Raw genomic sequence first — 18,276 nt, 5'->3', positions numbered from 1 at the left:
GTGAGCGTAGCTGAGACCTTTATCTAGATTAACGTGAAAAGCAGCTGCCTGAATGTTTTTTCTCTGCAGTAGTTTTAGTTTATTTAATGAAGTCATGCAGAATTTTACTTTCGTACTATGCATATTTTCAAAATAAAAGAGCAGTGGGTTGAAGTTTGGTGCTCGTTTTTTCCTCATAACTTCTAAGCACAGCTGATATCCACGCTGAATGTTCAGCGGTTGTTGATCAATGGTCGTTAGAATTTGCATATTTATGATGAAGGTGACCTCCCAGCCCGTTGTTCCTTCAGTGGGCTGGTTTCAGTCACCGTGCAGATGTTTGTAAGGTTGGAAACCTGCAGTCAGCTGAGACTGAAGGAGTCACTTCGATGAGAGATGAAATGTTTCAGATGAACAGAATCAACTTTTGGAGATAAATTAACAATGCAAAAAAACTAGTAATTACAAAAACATGTTTGTATAAGAGTGGACAGAAGCAGAAACGCCTCCTGTTTGATGATGATGATGGTGGATCAGTGAACCCACTCCATTTATTTTAAAGCAGCAGAGGCAGAGATGTCCCCGTGAAACCGAAGCGAGGCAGAAAAGCTGATGTCATTGTAACTGAACCGTTGTTTTGTTTCATGGAGCAAAACGTTCACAGTTCGGGTTCAGACGCGATGAGCCGGCGCCGCTCTCGTGATCGACCCTCGGCTGATGCTCTGTAGGGCTGCCACGATTTGTCGACTAGTCACGATTACGTCGACTATCAAAATCGTCGACGACTGATTTAATAGTCGACGCGTCGTTTGAAGCTTTGTAAGATCCCAAAAGACGCAGGAATAAGTAGCAGGATTTAAGAGTGTAATAACGGACTGAAACAGAAGATGGCAGCACTGCATGTACAAGGATGCCAGCTGCCGTTAAACCCCGAAGAAGAAGAAGAAGAAGCAGCTGTGTCCCAGAATTCATAGCGCGGCCCAGCTCAGTTTCCAACAATGGCGGCAGCTAGTTAGTTTTAATATTACTCTTATTATTCTTTCTGGGTCACAAAATAAACGTTTAACACATTTTCAGGCGGGAATGTAGCTGTGGAAACCTCAAATATCTGCTCAGTTTATCAGGACACCGCATATTTTCAAAAGCGCTCCGACGTTTTCGGAGACGTCTGTTACCCACTAGCTCGATAGCGAGCCGGGGGCTAGGTCACTAGCGCCGTGAGAACACCGGACTCCCGGCAAATTGTTTTCAAACCCACCGCCGTCTTTCGCGACTCAGGTTAAATATATATGAGTCACTTAGATAACTTAAAATGTTATTGTTTGGCTTTTTTCAGTATTTTATTTGTTCCTGAGTAAATCTGTTTGGCTGAGATTAAAGTTATAGTTTTTACACAGCTGAATAAACGTCAAGCAGACAGCTGATTATCAGAAGTGTGAGATGCTCCAGAATATACTCCAGTGTCCTGTTATATTTTAGATAGCAAGGAGTTTATTAAACTTCACCGAAACAATCTGCAAATTTCATTAAAATTTAATAAACTATCATCTTGTCTTTATTTTTAGTTAGCACAGACCTTAAACACTTAAAGCTGTAAGCTAATGATAGTTAGATAAGAGCAGATGCTGCTGGTGCAATAAGCTGTAGTTTTACGTCTAATGGATGATGATCTGATTAGTCGACTAATCGCATAAATAATCGGTGACTAGTCGACTATCAAAATAATCGTTTGTGGCAGCCCTAATGCTCTGCTTTTTCCTTTCATCTGGACGTGTGAGGGTAACGGTGCGAATGAGAGCAGGTTAGCTGTCGATGTGATCGGTGCGCGAAAGCAGGATGAACCGGAGTGAAATCAAAGCGCTGCACTGAGGACAGAGAGCGCCGGTCTGAGGCCGCCTGCCAGTCGTCTAAAAGAAGATCATCGATTCCCTGACTCACTGGATCCTGGGAAAGCGACTTGATTACCCAGAGTGCCTCGGTGCTGCTGTGGAGGGCTTGTGTTGTTGGCGTGATCGTTTCTTCACGTGCGCTTGGTTCACATTGTGACGACACTGAGCGCATCACTCAGACTGAGCTGCTGTGACGCTGCGTCTGCACATGCAGTCAACGTTTCTGCCCTCAGCTCGAGCAGAGCGGCTCAGCATGAGCCACAGATCAGAATAATCCTTCTTTAAATGCTCTGTCAGCTCCTCCCCCTTTAAGGCAGGGTTCTTCTGATTGGCTGTTGTTTAAGACCTTGATTGGCTAAAGTTAGCCAGACAGATTTTCCCTGTGATGTCTAAGCTTATGAAATGTTCTCCTCAGTGATCCTGCCTTAATTTAAAATGAGCTCATCTAAAGTTATCTCCGAGGACATTATCTAAACCTTACTTAAACTTAGCTTTATTTTAGCTCAGCTAATTTTAGGATAATTTAAGCCTGGATTCTCACAGGCTAACTGTAGCTCACATTTGGACCAATAAAGAAGTTACTTCAGTTTAACCTTCATCCGGACACGTCATAGATGTTTTTCTTAAAACAATATTTGAATGAAGCTAAAATTCAGTTAATCAGTCAAAATGTATTTATATAATTTTCATACATAGGTGATAATTAAAGGAATCCACGTGAATTAATGAATCATTAATTAATCAGCCTGTAATTACATTAATAGTAAAACTAGAAATTAGAAACCAAAAAGTTTAAAAAAGGATAAAATGATCTTTAATCTGTGAATAAATGAGTGAAATCTCAGATTTCAACCTCCTCCATCCTTCCTCTTTCTTACCTCAAACCCCGCCCCCACCCCCACGTGTCCATTATCAGACCTCTAAAAGCCCCGTCCACCCTCGCCGTCCTTTCTTTTGTCCTCCATCTCTTTATTCACCCGCTCGTCCCTCTGGCGTCTCCTCAGCAGAGAACAAGTCAGACTATTTATTTATAGATTCAAAGAAATAAAGAAAGAAGACGGATGCAGAGTGTGTGTGTGTGTGTGTGTGTGTGTGTGTGTGTGTGTGTGTGTGTGTGTGTGTGTGTGTGTGTGTGAGTGTGTGTGTGTGTGTGCGTGTGTGTGTGTGTGTGTGTGTGTGTGTGTGTGTGTGTGTGTGTGTGTGTGTGTGTGTGTCAGGACGGTTTGATGTCACTCAGCTTGTCGTCTGACTCTTCTCGGAGGTGAACACCTGGTCAGGTCGCTGTCATACCTGAAACACGAAAGAGAAACAACACTCTGACGCCTGCAGCCGCCTCAGCTTTCACGCTGCTAATCAAACGTTATTAACCGATCGTCGTTTCTGTGAAAGCTGAACCTCAATGAGAACGCAGTTTCCGGATACTCTTATCGATTCTCATTGGCTCCGCTTTGAGCAGCATTGCTAAGCAGCAAATCAAAGATATTGCATTCATGCAATTATTAGCATGTTAGCTGACTTTCAGGCTCTGCCTGCTGGGCTGGGTTTTTGGCTAGCTTAGCGTTAGCGTGCTGTCTGTGCAAAGAGCTGAATTTAGCAGTGTTAGCATCTGTTTCAGTCCTGCATGCAGTTTCCTCTTTACCGTTGCAATCTCATCCTTTTGTGCAATAAAAGTCAAAGTAATGTCCATCTCCAGACACACAAACCGAGATCAGCTGATCGTAGCGCGAGTGCAAGAACCAATGGGAGGGACCCACAGGCAGGCAGACTAACTGGTCTTACAATCAGTTCACGATAGACTGTCATGGTGGTTATGTCCATCTTTTATATACAGTTATGGTTCAGACTAACATGAGAAAAATCATAGAAATCGACTTTTTTTAATACTTGGACACAAACAGATGTTTGGAGGAGACGCATGAACGTCAACCTGAGGGAGAAACTTTATTGACCAAACTGGATGACGGAGGATCTGGATCTGTTCTCTGAGCCAGTGTCGATCCACAGCCTCCTGTTCAATCAGCGGTGAAAAATGTGTCATCGTAAAGTTCACTTTAAACACTTTGAACAGATAAACTGAAGAATCACATAAATTCATCTGTGCGAATGAAACAGTGAAAACATCCAAATGTTTAAACCGCTTTTTTATTTGGTTTTAATCTTCAGACTGAAAACATTTGCAGCCCCGAGCAGCAGCGCTGCGTTTGAGTGCTCATGAGAAGCTCTGAATTCTGAGTGTCTGCTGCTGAATCAGCACCTGAGCTCTGAAAGTGAACGATTAAAGGAGCTTTTCAGGTTTTAAAAATCGGGAGAAGTCGGTTTGTGGGGGAACATTAGCGGTCACACGGAGCACAGATGGACTCTGGGTAGCGCCAGAGATCCCATGGGATTGTGGGTAACGCGGCTCGCTGCTGGCATGGTTTACTGCTAACTTGCACACACACATAGAGTGTGTATTCATGCGTGCAAACACACAAACGCACACTATGCTGGCATCACTCTGACACCTGAGGTCAGCGTCCTGATTTAAGTCTGCATGACATGAGAGGAAGAGGAGGGGGAGGGGAAAAGGAAAGGAGGAATGGAAGGAAGGAAAGCAAAGAAGAAATTAAAAGAAAAGGAAAAGACTTTAAAAGCTTCATTTATCCCAGATTTGTGATATCTGGGATAAATAAAAATCCGCATTAAAAGGTGATGAAGAATAAAACACGCATAGACGAACAGTCTCATTATGTTTATTATCAACAACTCGTTACTAAAACCAACAAATGGATCCTGACATAATGAAAATGTTCCTCATTAAGGAAACGAGACGTCCGTCGGCTCATTTCCTCGTTAGTACTCGACCTGACAGGTGGAGGCGCTGACGTCAGGTCATGTGATCAGAATCAGACAGATATTGGATGCATTGCAGCCGCAGAGCTCCTGTCCTCGTCCCCCTCCCCCACCCCGCGGTCTCCGCTCTCTTCACCATCACCCTCCTCTTCCTCCCCTCCCCCATGTTATCCACCACCTCTCTGCGCCTCCTCTTCATCTCCTCGCTCTCTCGTCTTCCTGCAGAGCCGCGGGCTTCGTGTTCGCTCGCTCGCGTTAATCGCATTCGCTTGTCCGTAAACACACACGTGTGCGTGTGTTGGTCTGTGCGTGGTCGTCTGTACAGTATAATAAAAATATGATGAGCGAGGAGTCGCTCGCTGACTGTTGGGATTTATTCAGACTGTGACATCACGAGATCTGAACTTTCATGTATCCGACTCGTTTGGAGGCGGGAATCAAACTCAAGCGTTTGTCTATGAAATGATTTAATGTTCGACTGAGATGGATTATTTTTACACAATATTCAACTCAGTTTTATCAAATCACAACAACAGCCGCCTCAGTGTGCTTCATATTGTACAGCAGACCCTACAATAACACATACAGAGAAAACCCAACAATCATACGACCCCCTGTGAACAAGCACTTTGGCAACAGTGGGAAGGAAAAACTCCCTTTTAACAGGAAGAAACCTCCGGCAGCACCAGGCTCAGGGAGGGGTGAACAAGGCCGACATGGACTCTTCATGAGTTCAGATGAACCTTCTGAGGCCGGAGGGTTGCTGGTTCAATCCCCACCTGGATGCTTTGGAGTGTGAATGTTAGATTAAGTGTAGAGAAAAGTACTTGTATGAATGTGTGAAGGAGGCATGTTGGAGCTCAGAGTAGAAAAGAAGTGAAAATGCGGAGCTGATCGATTAATGGAAAACAGATTTCATGATCAATGCCTGGCAGACCAATCAGGTCCTCATCTCTGCATTCATGCAAACCCAGCTAGTCGAGCTTTAAGCTTTCAAGATGGATTATTTATCCATATGTATCATTTTAAACACGTTTTCCTCGAGCCCTCTTTAGTATGTGTAATTCCTCGGTAAACCCTTGGCCCTTCACTTGTAGGGATGCCTCTGCTGTACTTCGTGATCATTTTTCAAACGATTTCACTGACAAAATATCAGCTCTGAGGGCGTCTCTCTCATCTGAGTCGTCGTTAGTTTCTGACCCTGTTGCAGTCCCTGAATGCTTGACTGTCTTTCAACAGTTCAAGCCACTGTCTTATTCTGATCTCTAACTTCCCCCATGATATCCTTCCCTCTCGTTTTCTTTGCCCACTATCGGTCCCTGTATCCAACTTTTACTGAATGCATCCCTGTCATCAGGTTGTGCACCGTCAGTATTTAAGCTCGCTGTCGTGCAACCCGTTATAAAGAAAAAGGATCTTGACCCTTGTGCTCTAACTACAGACGCCCTCTGATATCCAAAATTCTGGAAAAAGTGTTTCTAAAACAACTTCAGTCCTTCCTTGATTCTAACGGTATCAATGAAAGTCAGTCTGGCTTTAAACCTCGCCATCGCAGCGAGACAGCGTTAGTTAGGCTTTTTAATGATCTTCTTCTACCTGTGGACTCGGGCCATGTGACTGTGATGTGATTTGTATGCGACGACATACAGATTTATTTCCCTTTGACATCAGATGTCTCTACTTCCCTGCAACCCCTATTTGACTGTCTAAATGAGGTCCAAACGTATCACGTCTCTCACACCGAACCAGGATAAGACAGTTACAGTTTGTGATAGTCACACCGCGCTGGAACAACTAACTGGGCCCCTTTGCTAGGACCCTTCATCAGGGTCTTAGTAAAACATTGGAGAAAATTGCTTAAATACAAGACAGGAAACAGAAAAAAATTCAAATTAACCAGTCAAACCTTCATAGATCAGCTGACATATAACAGCTAGGTATTGGTTATTTGGTTAAGTCACGCCCAAGTGATGATGTAATCTTGTTTTTTAATTCAAACGTGCTTTTATTATTAAACACTGCCCTTTGTCCCCCTGTTTGTGTATATTCATAGCATCCTTCTTATGCATTTCATGCATGTGTTATTTTCAGACAGGTGGGGGTTATGTCACCTCCCCCCCCCTCATCATTTATGGTCTACTCCAGTATTTACTTGGGCGTGACTTAACCAAATAACCAATACCTACCTGTTATATGTCAGCTGATCTATCTGTGAAGTTTTGACTGGTTAATTTGAATTTTTTTCTGTTTCCTGTCTTATTGTCAGCTCTGGTAAAAAACAGTTTCTACCAGCTGCATCAGATGTCTAAAACAAAGCCCTTTGAAGGACCTTACAAAACACTTATCACTTCCAAATTAAGACTACTGTAAATCCCTCTACTCGGGCGTCCCATCGTCCTCTACTCACCGGCTCCAGTTAGTTCAAAACGCAGCTGCGCGTCTAACTGATACTAGAAATTATGCCCACATCACACCAGTTTTAGCCAACCTACATTGGCTTCCTGTTGATTATCGTATCAATTTCAAAATTCTTTTGCTTACCTTAAAAACTCCTCAAACTCCTTCATTTGTATATCCCTAATAAGGCACTTAGATCGTCCAATCAAATGCTCCTGACGCAACCGAGGTGTCGTCTGAAGTCCAGAGGTGATCGGGCCTTTGCTGTCAAAGCTCCCAGACTCTGGAATAACCTCGCTCCTTATATTCGTTCCTCTGAGTCCATCCAGTCTTTTGCGTCTAAAAACTACTTTGTTACTTCGTGGCTAGTTTTTGTTTCAAACAGTTGTCATATTGTTTCCTTTAAACTCTTTCTTTTCATTCCTTCTTGTGCTTTTGCTCTGACCGACTCTGAAGCACTTTGGTCAACTTGGTTGTATTTTTATGTGCTATAGAAATAAATTTTGATTTTGATTTTTTTAAAATTTTTGATTCACATCAGATTGTTTTGGCATCGCGGCGAGCTGCGATAATCCCGGGCGTGCCAGGTGGCTAAGGTCAAAGGTCACTGTATCTAAGGCTGCAGACAAAAGCTGTGTCCCAAAAAGTCGGCTGCTTCCTCCTGAGGCCGCATTTGTAGGCCGATTACATCACAGCGACGCGCCCAAGTCTGTCCCAATTCGTCGACTCCTCCGAATGCCGCTGACAAACGCGTCCTCCTTTTCCCCGAATTTGAAGGATGGGTCGGGTGTGTCCTTCCAACCTATCCCAGAATTCATAGCGCGGCCCAGCCAATTCCAGTTTCCAACAATGGCGACAGCTAAGTTTTATTATTACTCTTATTAATCTTTCTGGGTCACAAAATAAACTTTTAAGATATTTTCAGATGAGAAAGTAGCTGTGCAAACTTCAAATATCTGCTCAGTTTATCAAGACATCACATATTTGTGCTGCGACGTTTTCGGAGACGTCTGTTACCCACCAGCTCGATCGGTTCAATGGTCACTCAAGCCGGCAAAAACAGCGAACTCCCTGCTTCATCGCGGTCTACGTGGGCTGGGTCCTTCGAAGACCGAGAAGGCCGGGTCCTCTGAAGGACGCCGCCTGCGTTTTGGGACACAGCTAATGATGTGGAACACCTGACCGTCCTCTGAAACCACAGAAACGTGTTTCTGTGTTTACGTGCAACAGACCGTGAACGCCTCAGCCACACGTGGCGTCGGGCTCACCTCTTCCTGTTCTTCTCTGGTGTGACGCCTCTTCATCATCTTCATTCCACCTTGTTTCTGTTCGTACTCAAAAATGAACGACGCTGCGTAAACATCTCGTTTGATGCGGATGTGTGTCGCCTGCCTGCTTTATTTAAATATTGGCTTTTGTGTGTGTATATTTCACATTTGTCCATTTCAGTGTTTATTTAAGGTTTATGACATAACAGGATGTTATGTAATGAATAACTAATAAACAGAATCCTGTATGAAATGAACTCATGGAAACCCAAAGAACACAATCGCAGCCGAGCCGACACCGAAACGTGAAGGTCGGCATTTTGTGCAGTTTTTTTATTTTTAGGATCTTCGGCCTCTTCGCTGATTTTCTCTTCTCTCTCTGTGCTCTGATGCCTCTTCCTCCTCCTCCTCCTCCTCCTCAGATGGTTGGATAAGGAGAAAACAGCCGAGTGTGTCTCAGCCTCTGCTGTTATGTAACAGTGTTCAGATATTAGTCAGGGCCGGCCTCCTCGTTACACTCAAAGCTGAGACCCTGCAGAGAAACCGAGCGCTGGATTTCATCTGATTAAAAGGTTCCTTCACCCAGATTTTACCGCTGATCCCTCAGTGGGATTTTCCTGACTCACAGGCTCCAGTTTCAAGGCATCGAAGACCCACCTTAGCTCCCCGCGCCGCTCTCGTCGGGGCCCTGCAGGTCGTCACGTGCTAAACTGTGGAAACACCCTGAAGCCACATATCCTGCTGAGGGGGGAGCACAGACTGTATATAAAAGACGGACATGATGGCTCCTCCCACCTGAGCAGTGACCAAACACCGTGCCCATCCATGAGTGAAAACCAGGAACTGCTAATCGGCTCATGTGAGAGACGGGTGGGTGCTTTAGTTGTTTGGTTGTTTTTAGCGTCTGTGTGATGTCAGACTGAACACACGTAAGAACACGCCCACTCGCCCCCAACCTTCCAATCATCTGCTCTCTGTCGTTTCTGTCTCGGCTGAGTCAGTGCAGACACCAGAGGGGACGGTGTAGGTGCGGCTGTGGCTATTTCCTGGAACAACCTGTGCAGCACAGGCAGCGCCCTCGTCAGGCTGTCTGAGAGTTGCTGGACAAGAGCAGGAGCGATGCTACATCATTTATACCGCCATCGCAGCGTTGCACCTCCTGCCTCTTCCTGCTGGTCTCAGATCAGCGTTTACCGTCACGGCCTTCACGTCCTCTGACGGCCGGGTCACACGCAGACCTGCAGGCTGACAACGTTTCACTGATTATTAATCAAACTCTGTCCATTGACTTCCATCAGCCCCTGACCTTTGACCTCTCATTCTATGTGTGTGCATTTCTAAACTGGATGGTGATGTGGAGGAACAGCAGCGAGGGAACAGACTCTGATTGGCTGGTTTTGGAGGCAGGGATGATGCTGATTGGCTGCTGGTGGAGCTGTTTTCAGACTGGCTGAAGTTTTATATAAAACATATTTTTAAGCTGGAATTAAATATTTAATCTTACAGGATCATTTTCTTTGATAGATTTCAGAAAGTTTATAAAACGTATGAATTTTTTTTGTGGGGGGGGGGGGTCATATTTGGAAAAAGATTTATTTAAATAACTTGATTTATATTATTGGCCTTACACTTAAAAAGCCAGTTTAAAATGTGAAATTTTGTATTTTATGTATTTTTTGTTTCAGATTTGATCTTAGCTGTGTGTGTGTGGTGGGGCTGGGGGGCATCTATCTCCTGGGTGTGTTTGAAGGTCAGCGAGTCCTCTGCTGTCACGTCCTCTGTTAAGGATTTCCACAGGGAGGCGCCCGCGATGCCTTCAGGGACCTCATCTCACGCGTACATGTTTGTACTGAACATCCCCAGACCCTCAACCCGAACCCTGAGCTGGACCTGAAAACCTGAAACCGTCGTTCCGGACCGGAGCAGTGCAGCCGTTCTGATGAAATTCGTTGCTGGAAGGATCCGATGATTTTAAATCGGTGAAGAATGCAGTGATTTTAACAACCTTACTGCAGCCGTAGGCGGGATGACAGCGACGTTTACCGGTTTTAAAAACATGAAATTGGTGCATCGTGTCCAACATTCGCCCTGAAGGCCGGCGGCTCGTTATCAGGAGGAACCAGCGAGAGGAGCTCAGGAGAAATTCGTCTCCTGGTCGATCGGCTCGGCGCTGAAGCGATGAATGAACTCGTTTCTGCCTGCAGATGCTCACGTTATTATTTTTATTATTTTTCCTCCTGTAGGTTTTTTTCTTGAAGAAGTAGAGCGACCCAGTTTCAGACATGTGGTGTGTTTTTTGCCGGGGGGATCGGGAATAACGAACCATCTGCAGGATGGAGTCGGCGCCGTGCGGGTCGCGAACAGACGCTCGTACGTTCAATCTAAAGCTTTTCCTTTTTCCTGCACAGCGTCAGGCTTTACAAACCGCAGAGGACGGCCCCAAACGTGACCGATGAGACGCTGCGATGAGTTCGTAGCCTCATCTCCATAAATTCACATCAGATATGAACAAAGTAACATGTTTAACACGCTGCAGGAATCCATGATCAGCGATTTTAACTGCATGATCTAAAAGTAAGTGAGAGCTTCCAGGAAGTTCTTGGACCCAAACAGACACACTTACATCTTCTTAAACCGTTAAACACAACGCCAGAGTTCGAGTAACTGTTGGAGGAAGTCCTTCCTCTTTGTCCGCTCTGCAGGAGGCGGGACTACCGAGGGTCTTAGAGCTCAGTTTTTAAAGGAAGAAGAACATAGTGCGCCGTGATTGGTCAGCACGTCAGCGAGTCCTCGTCCTGTCTCTTCCCCCTCAGCCTGAACCGGTCGCAGCAGATGGCCCCGCCCCTCCCTGAGCCTGTTTCTGCCACAGGTTCCTGTTAAAAGGGAGTTTTTCCTTCCTACTGTTGCTCACAGGGGGTGATGATGGTTTAGGTTTCTCTGTATTACCTCAGGGTCTGACAGTATAAGATGCTAAAGAAATAAGAGTGAATGAAACATGACCTGTGCCCTCAGCAGCACTTCACTGGGACGTGACAGTGATGTCAGTGTCGCTGAGAGTCTGAAACAGCTTCAGCACCTTTACCTGGTCAGGTGTTACATCACTGCAGCTGCTGTCTCATTAAGTTAATTTTGGAAATGTCAGTCACAGGGGGGTTGGGGTACCCTGTGAGTGGGCGTGGCTACTCTACGATCATGTGGTTTAACGCTGGCTTTTTCAGTTCAGCTTGAATCACTCGGCTTGAAGCTTCCAGATGAGCCTTTGCAAACCAGTGGGTGACATCGTGGATACGTCTGTCTTTTATTTACAGTCTATAGTCTATCCTGACACTGGGAGCGTTCAGGTCCGTGGACAGAGCGATGCTGATGTCCGCCTGTCTCACTCTGGTGTGTCGGCGTGTGTTTCCTGTGTGTGTTGATGCCGTGGCATCGGGTCTTTGGCTCAGGCGAGAGAGAGTATCAGGCCTGCAGCTAGCTGACATCATTAGCATCGCCCACAGTGAGAACTGTTGGCAGGATGGACTGAGGAAGCTGCCACGGCCTCTATGGGCGGGCGGCGGAGCCAGGTGGAGACACCTGAGTGGGACTCAGAGGACATGTTTACAGCAGAAACAAATAAATCACAGTGCTGATGAAAGCAAAGGCAGACGTGACGCCTCATCTTCAAGGCAGGCATGTGCCGGCAGAAACGTGTGTGACGAGTGGCTTTAATGTTTGGTTTGTAAAACATAAAAATAGATATGTTAGTGACACCTTCTTCTTCTTCCCAGCAGTTAAAACTGGAACAACATGATCATTAGTAATCAATGAGTTTGTGGACTGATTAATCCAAACACTGAGTCTCCTCTGCAGAGGCAGAGTGACGCAGGGGGAGGACAGAGGGTGCAGGGGGACACCATCTCTGCACGTATAAAATAAATAAAATAAAAATAAAAATAAAAATGCCATGTTAAAATAAACACGTTTATTTTAACATGGCAGTCTATAGGGACAGACTCGCTGCTGCCTCTGCTGGACGTCAGAGGAACTGCAGGTTTTGATGGGTTTAACGGAGCTTTAACAACGTGCTGAGTGCTGGTTTAGATTTGACACAGAAACAAAGTTCACTTCTTTTATCTTCCTTTAGTTTTTATGGTTTTATGGAGGCGGAGCTTCATATTGTGAAGAATGGGCCTCATAGATACAGTAACCTGATCCCGCCTTCAGCCTGTCCACCTGCCTGTGTGTCGGGTATCTGCAGAGAGTTTACTGAACATCAGGGATTGTGCTTTTTGTCGTCTGCGGTCGGCGGACACACACACACACACACACACACACACACACACACACACACACACACACACACACACACACACACACACACACGTCTGTATTGATAATAACAGAATTCCATTCAGTGTAACTGAACACCTGTTTCAGCCTGAAGCACCTGTCCCTCTCTCCTCTAAGGAGAACATCTGAGTTTAATAAAATGTTCCTGCGTTCGTCTGTGAAACAACTCCATCATCGTCATCTTCATCCTGGACTATTTCAATAATATTATTAATTTTTCTGTCTTTTTATTCCCCTGTGTTCGTTTTTCTTTAATTTTCTTAATATTTTATTTAATTTCGTTTTAACATGTTTGTGTATTTACTTTATTTTTAAATGTTGTTCCTTCTCTTTCTTCATTAAAATGCTGATTTATTATTTAATTTTAAATTTATTTATTTGAAGCAATAATATGTCATATTTGTCGTATTCAATTTATTTTAATATTTTTTATTTGATGTCTTTACATTTTTATTTCATTATTTCTTTAAATATTATATCATTTTTCAATTTTATTTAACAATAATGTCATATTTAAATAAACTGAAAATTACTTTCTCGGTCGTTGGCGTGGTGATGCCCTGCTGCGGTTGCTTGGAAACCTCCTGTTTGCTTTTACGGAGCGGTTTCCCTCTGTGTGTCCGTCTGTGGGCCTCAGCGTCAGTCTTCATCACTGAAGCATCATCACCACACCGATGACATCATGTTTCCTGTCTGCAGGCAAAGGACAGCGACGACGATGAGGAGGTGGTGCAGGTGGACAGGGACCACTTCATGGACGAGTTCTTCGAACAGGTGAGGCAGCGCGCTCAGGTGACTGCAGGCAGTCATGTGACCACTGGGTTAAATCATGAACTGGACACTGTGAGGGTCGTAAACAGCAGCTGGGAACACTGGGACTGTTCAGTCTGAGACAAACGATTACTCAGAGGTCGCTGTTTGCACCGAAACAAAGACACAAAGGTGTCCTGAGGCAGACGTGACCGAAAACACAGAAATAAAAATGTTTTGGCTGCGATGGAGCGAGCTCAGGATTCAGGCTGCACGCCATCAGCACGTTGAAAAATATCAGCAAAAGCAGACAAAGAAGTAATGATGTGCAAAATCACATTAACCTTTAAAGCCCACCGTAGAACCAAGTCTGCCCGAGCGTAGCTTCATATCTTTACCTGCTGTAGTGACGTTGTTTGGAGCATTTCAAGTTGCTTTACATCAATATGCGCCAAGTTTTAATGACATGTTTGCATTAAGTTCATAATAACGAAATACATTAAACAACAAGAAAATAAAAGTCGTTTCTGTTTTTTTACACATATTTCGAGCTTCATCCCTCAGAATGCAAAGTTGCACAAAATCGTTTCAACCACAGGAAATTTATTCTGAGTGTCTTCATAGTTTCATTTTTGAGATTCAAGAATTTTTACAAACTGCAGGAAAAACAAATATAAATATTATTGTTCACAATTTACAAAAACCGCATCAAAATAAACTGTTTCCAACAGTGAAAGCACACAGGCACAAAGTAAACCTTTGGACCTGTGCGGCAGACAGGAACCGCGACCTGGGTCGAGCTGAGTTTCATATGCAAACTAAATTATTGCGCTAGCTTAAGTGGTTGAAATTCTACCAGGATTTAAAATGGTTGCACGAATCAGAGCGTGCACCCTTAAAAGGTTAATGGACATTAGGACGTCCCAGAGTAGAAGAACATAAACATCAACATGAAAACATCAAGTGAGCGAAAACTCATAAAACATCTTCAAAACATCAGAAACAGGCGACAGAAGTATGGGCTCAAAATGTGGTCATAAACTTTTTGTACTTGTAAATCAGGATTTGTATGTGTAAAAAAGATTTGTGTGTGGACTTAGAAAAAAATCCTGCAAGTTACAAGTACGAATTTTGACCCTATTTTTCTTCCTTTCATCTGATTGGTCAATGTCATGTCAATCACAAATGTAACGATCCAATCAGAGAACAGATGGGTTTGGCTGTCGAGGGGCACTTTTTTTTGAACTGCAGGTCCTTGAAGGGAATAAATGCTCTTTTACATGCCAACCCAGCGTTTTCCTTCATCACCACGAAGGAAAACAGTCTGTGGTCGTCCGAGTTCGGTGATTTTTGTGTCACAGGTCTACGTGTTTAATACAGGGACTTCCACAGCCTTTTCACCAGCGCTGCGGACCGCGGGGTGGGGGCGGGCAGTGTTTTGGAAATGACAGTCTTCATTACAAAGCTTTCTTCGTTATGAATTAGCATACATGTTTTTATTGAACATTTGAAGAACCAGCAAAAACAAACTCTTGTAGTTCACATAAAGTCAGAGATAGAAACGACAAGGAGCAGGTGCATCTAGTACAGGTAGAGCTGCTGCAAAACCACACAGAGCCCAGCAGCCAGCAGCAAATTCTGGATCCTTGGCTTTTAGTTAGCAGTTAGCATTAGCAGCACATTCTGCGTCCGATGTGAAAGGACTTTTATGCTGCGCACTGTGACTCACAGCAATGGTCCTGGGTCAGCCCTGACTTTGTGTTAAACTAATCCTAAAGTAATAATGGTGTTTCTAACCACTGATATACCACAACTTTATCCTTTCAACAGCTGCTGAAAGTTAGGGGACCTAGCTGCTATCGGATATTTATATAGAGATCCTCCAGCTTCAAACTGTATCACCCTTCAAGGACCTGCAGTTCAAAAAAAGCGCCCCTCCGACAGCAAAACCCATCTGTTCTCTGATTGGATTGTTACATTTGTGATTGACATGACATTGACCAATCAGATGAAAGGAAGAAAAATAGGGTCAAAATTCGTACTTCTAACTTACAGGATTTTTTTGGCTAAGTCCACACACAAATTTTTTTTACACACACAAATCCTGATTTACAAGTACAAAATATTTATGACCACATTTCGAGCCCATACAGAAGCTGTAAAAAACTAAAGCTTGGCTTAAACAAGCTGTGATCAGGTTTAATGTTATCACTGACTGAGGCCCTAAAACCAGTTCATGATGGGAAATAAATGTCGTGTTTGAAGACTGATTTTGTTCTTGTGTGTTTTTGGTTCAGGTGGAGGAGATCCGAGGCTGTATAGAAAAGCTGTCGGAGGACGTGGAGCAGGTCAAGAAGCAGCACAGCGCCATCCTGGCCGCACCCAATCCTGACGAAAGTAAGACCCTCAGGCAGCCTCACGGAGCCGCCGCGACGTCTCGCAAACGTCTCAGTTTCAGCTTCTTTCCGACTCCATCGCCGCAGAGTACAACTAATGCAGTGACCAGCAGGTGGCGATATCTGCGGTTCTGTAGGAGTCTGTTATCTAAGGAGCTCGGACAGAAACGATTCGGGTGATGTTACCATGGTCGCTACAAACGAGAGTTTAACACCGAGCTGTGGCGACTTTCATTTTTGTGAAGTTGCTAAAAAAAAGTCAGAAATTAGCTTCAAAAATCATAAAAGAAACGAAGGCGACTGAACCGTGAACTGGTTAAAAGTAAGGAGGTATGAAGAGCAGCGTCACAGCGTATCCCTCCGCCACAGCAGCTGTGTGAGGTTGTGCTGGTCGATCGGCGGGCGCTCTCCAAACGCTGTCCACGTGTCAGAACCCTTCAGTAACTCGACCCCCGACCTCAGAGTGACCTCTAATCCCGTTAACTGCTGGCTGACGAATGCTGCAGCTCGCTGCTGGCAAACCGCCACTGAGCACGCCCATCCGTTGCTCCGCCGCTCGTCCTGACACTGTGGGGGGACGATAAGAGCGTCTCCGGTCTGAGAGCACGAGGCCTGGCGAGTCCCAATCTCGACACGGCGTGCTGTGACTCAGCAACAATGACTCAATGTCAGCGCTGACACCGACAGCCACGTCTGCGCCGTCAGAGTCTCCGCCTCAGGGGTTCCGCTCCGCGTCGGGCTTCGACCCTTTTTAGCTCTTCGTTGGCGAGACGCCGTCCACGCCTTTTACCCCTGAAATCCTCCTGACAGAAGCCGCCTGCTGTCAGGTTTCCTTCGGTGTCGAAGAGGTCCAGAGACATTTCTGTCTCCGTGCACGAGCAAACTGCCTGGGTTTATGAAATGTGGAGTTGATGCTGGTTAATGGCGTGCATGAGCAAAATGAGCCTCTGAGGAAGTTCTAGCAGCAGGAAACGTAAACAGGCGCTGAACGGCGACTTTGTGCTGCAGCTCGTTTTAGTGTCGAACAGCTGACTGTGAACAGCTGACTGTAAGTCATCAGCTGGACCCACCTGCTGTGACCTCGTAGCGCCCGCACGCCGCCCGCTCCTGTTTAGCCGCGTGAGGAGATGATTTATAACCTTCTGTGTCTGTTTGAAGAACAGGATGCGGCTTCATGTTTGCACCTTTTCTGTTTGCTCTGCATGCTGTCCGACTGTCTGCACGCTGTTTTTCTCTTTTGTTGCTGCATGATTTAAGTTCTTTTCCTGTTTTTCCATCCTTTCCTTTTTCCTTTCCTCCACCCTCTCCTCCCTCTCTCTCGCTGTCTTCGTCTCCTTCGTCGCCGTCGCTCCCTCTGATCCCCGCCCTCATGCTGTGAAGTCTGTTTAAACTGCATGAAGTGACGTTAACCTCGGAGGAGATGACGAGCCTCGGCTGCCTCGCCGTAAGTGTGTGTAACGCTGTGAGTGTGCGGTGACATGTGAAACCCTTCGGTCGGCGTGAGCTGTGCAGGAAAATGACCGAAGGGGAACGGGTGGGCGCAGCTCTACCTGAGAGTCAGTGCTGTTACACGCCGATACGGGCTAACGAAGAAACGCTGCGTCTACAGGGTGACCCCGACCAAACGCGCCCTCGCTGCAGAGCTACTCTCAGATGCATGCTGGGAGTTTGTGAGACTTTTATAATCCACAAATCTGAGTTTAAACCTGGTTAACTGAAGACTTCTTCCCAGCACACGGACGCTACACGACGCAGAATCATTGCTGCATCATAACTATTGACCCCTGATATCTGCTGGGTCCCAAACTCCTCAAAACTAAACCCGGAAACAAATCTGAACGTTTCCAGAGTTTCCAGAGCAAGCGAATGACCGTGTGACATCACAGGGATCCTGAATGTTAGTGATGCTTTACATGTTTACGGCGAGGAACATTAAGCAGAGTTAAAACACGAGCGCAGCCACACGGTCTCCAAGTATTTTAGGTTACATGAAAGCAGAGCGTTGACGTTCTTCTTTAAACCCTACAGCAGATCGAATGTTAAAGGATGTTCGGTGACGTCTGCAGTACAGACAGCGGCTGAGGTTCTGGAGCTCAGACGGGATCTCTGATGTCTTTAAGCGTCACTTCGTGTTCGTCTGACCTCCGACTCTTCTTCTCCTTCTGGTGAAATCATGTCGCTTTCTGTCTTCTTCTCCCCCTCAGTTCTGGGTCAGCTCGCGCTCAGCTGCCGACAGGCCGTCATGCAAAATGCATCCCTGTGTTTCTGCCTGAATAATGCATGATGGGAATTGTAGTGAGAGCAGAGGAGTACAGCCCATTCATAAACACCCCGCTCGGCCTCGTTCGTCGCAGACCGATATCCGTCCAACGCTCGTCGTCGTCGCCTGACAGGAAGAGGAACAAACCGGTGACCTTGACTAGCTCGTGGTCTCAG

General features: G+C 45.4%; 1 protein-coding gene across 1 annotated transcript in view; it reads left to right on the top strand.

Moving 5' to 3' along the window:
* The window catches only part of stx1b (syntaxin 1B), a 48,941-nt gene that overhangs the window by 14,498 nt on the left and 16,167 nt on the right, over nucleotides 1–18,276 (top strand). Inside the window, exons 2-3 of the mRNA XM_004556498.5 lie at nucleotides 13,394–13,468; nucleotides 15,742–15,841. Of these exons, the coding sequence (XP_004556555.1) occupies nucleotides 13,394–13,468; nucleotides 15,742–15,841 (175 nt within the window). The remainder of the gene's footprint in view (nucleotides 1–13,393; nucleotides 13,469–15,741; nucleotides 15,842–18,276) is intronic.

This window comes from Maylandia zebra, linkage group LG4 (genome assembly GCF_041146795.1).
Source record: "Maylandia zebra isolate NMK-2024a linkage group LG4, Mzebra_GT3a, whole genome shotgun sequence".
Taxonomy (NCBI): Eukaryota; Metazoa; Chordata; class Actinopteri; order Cichliformes; family Cichlidae; genus Maylandia; species Maylandia zebra.
Note: the sequence above shows the minus strand (reverse complement) of the source record. Positions and strands in the feature narration are given on the sequence as shown.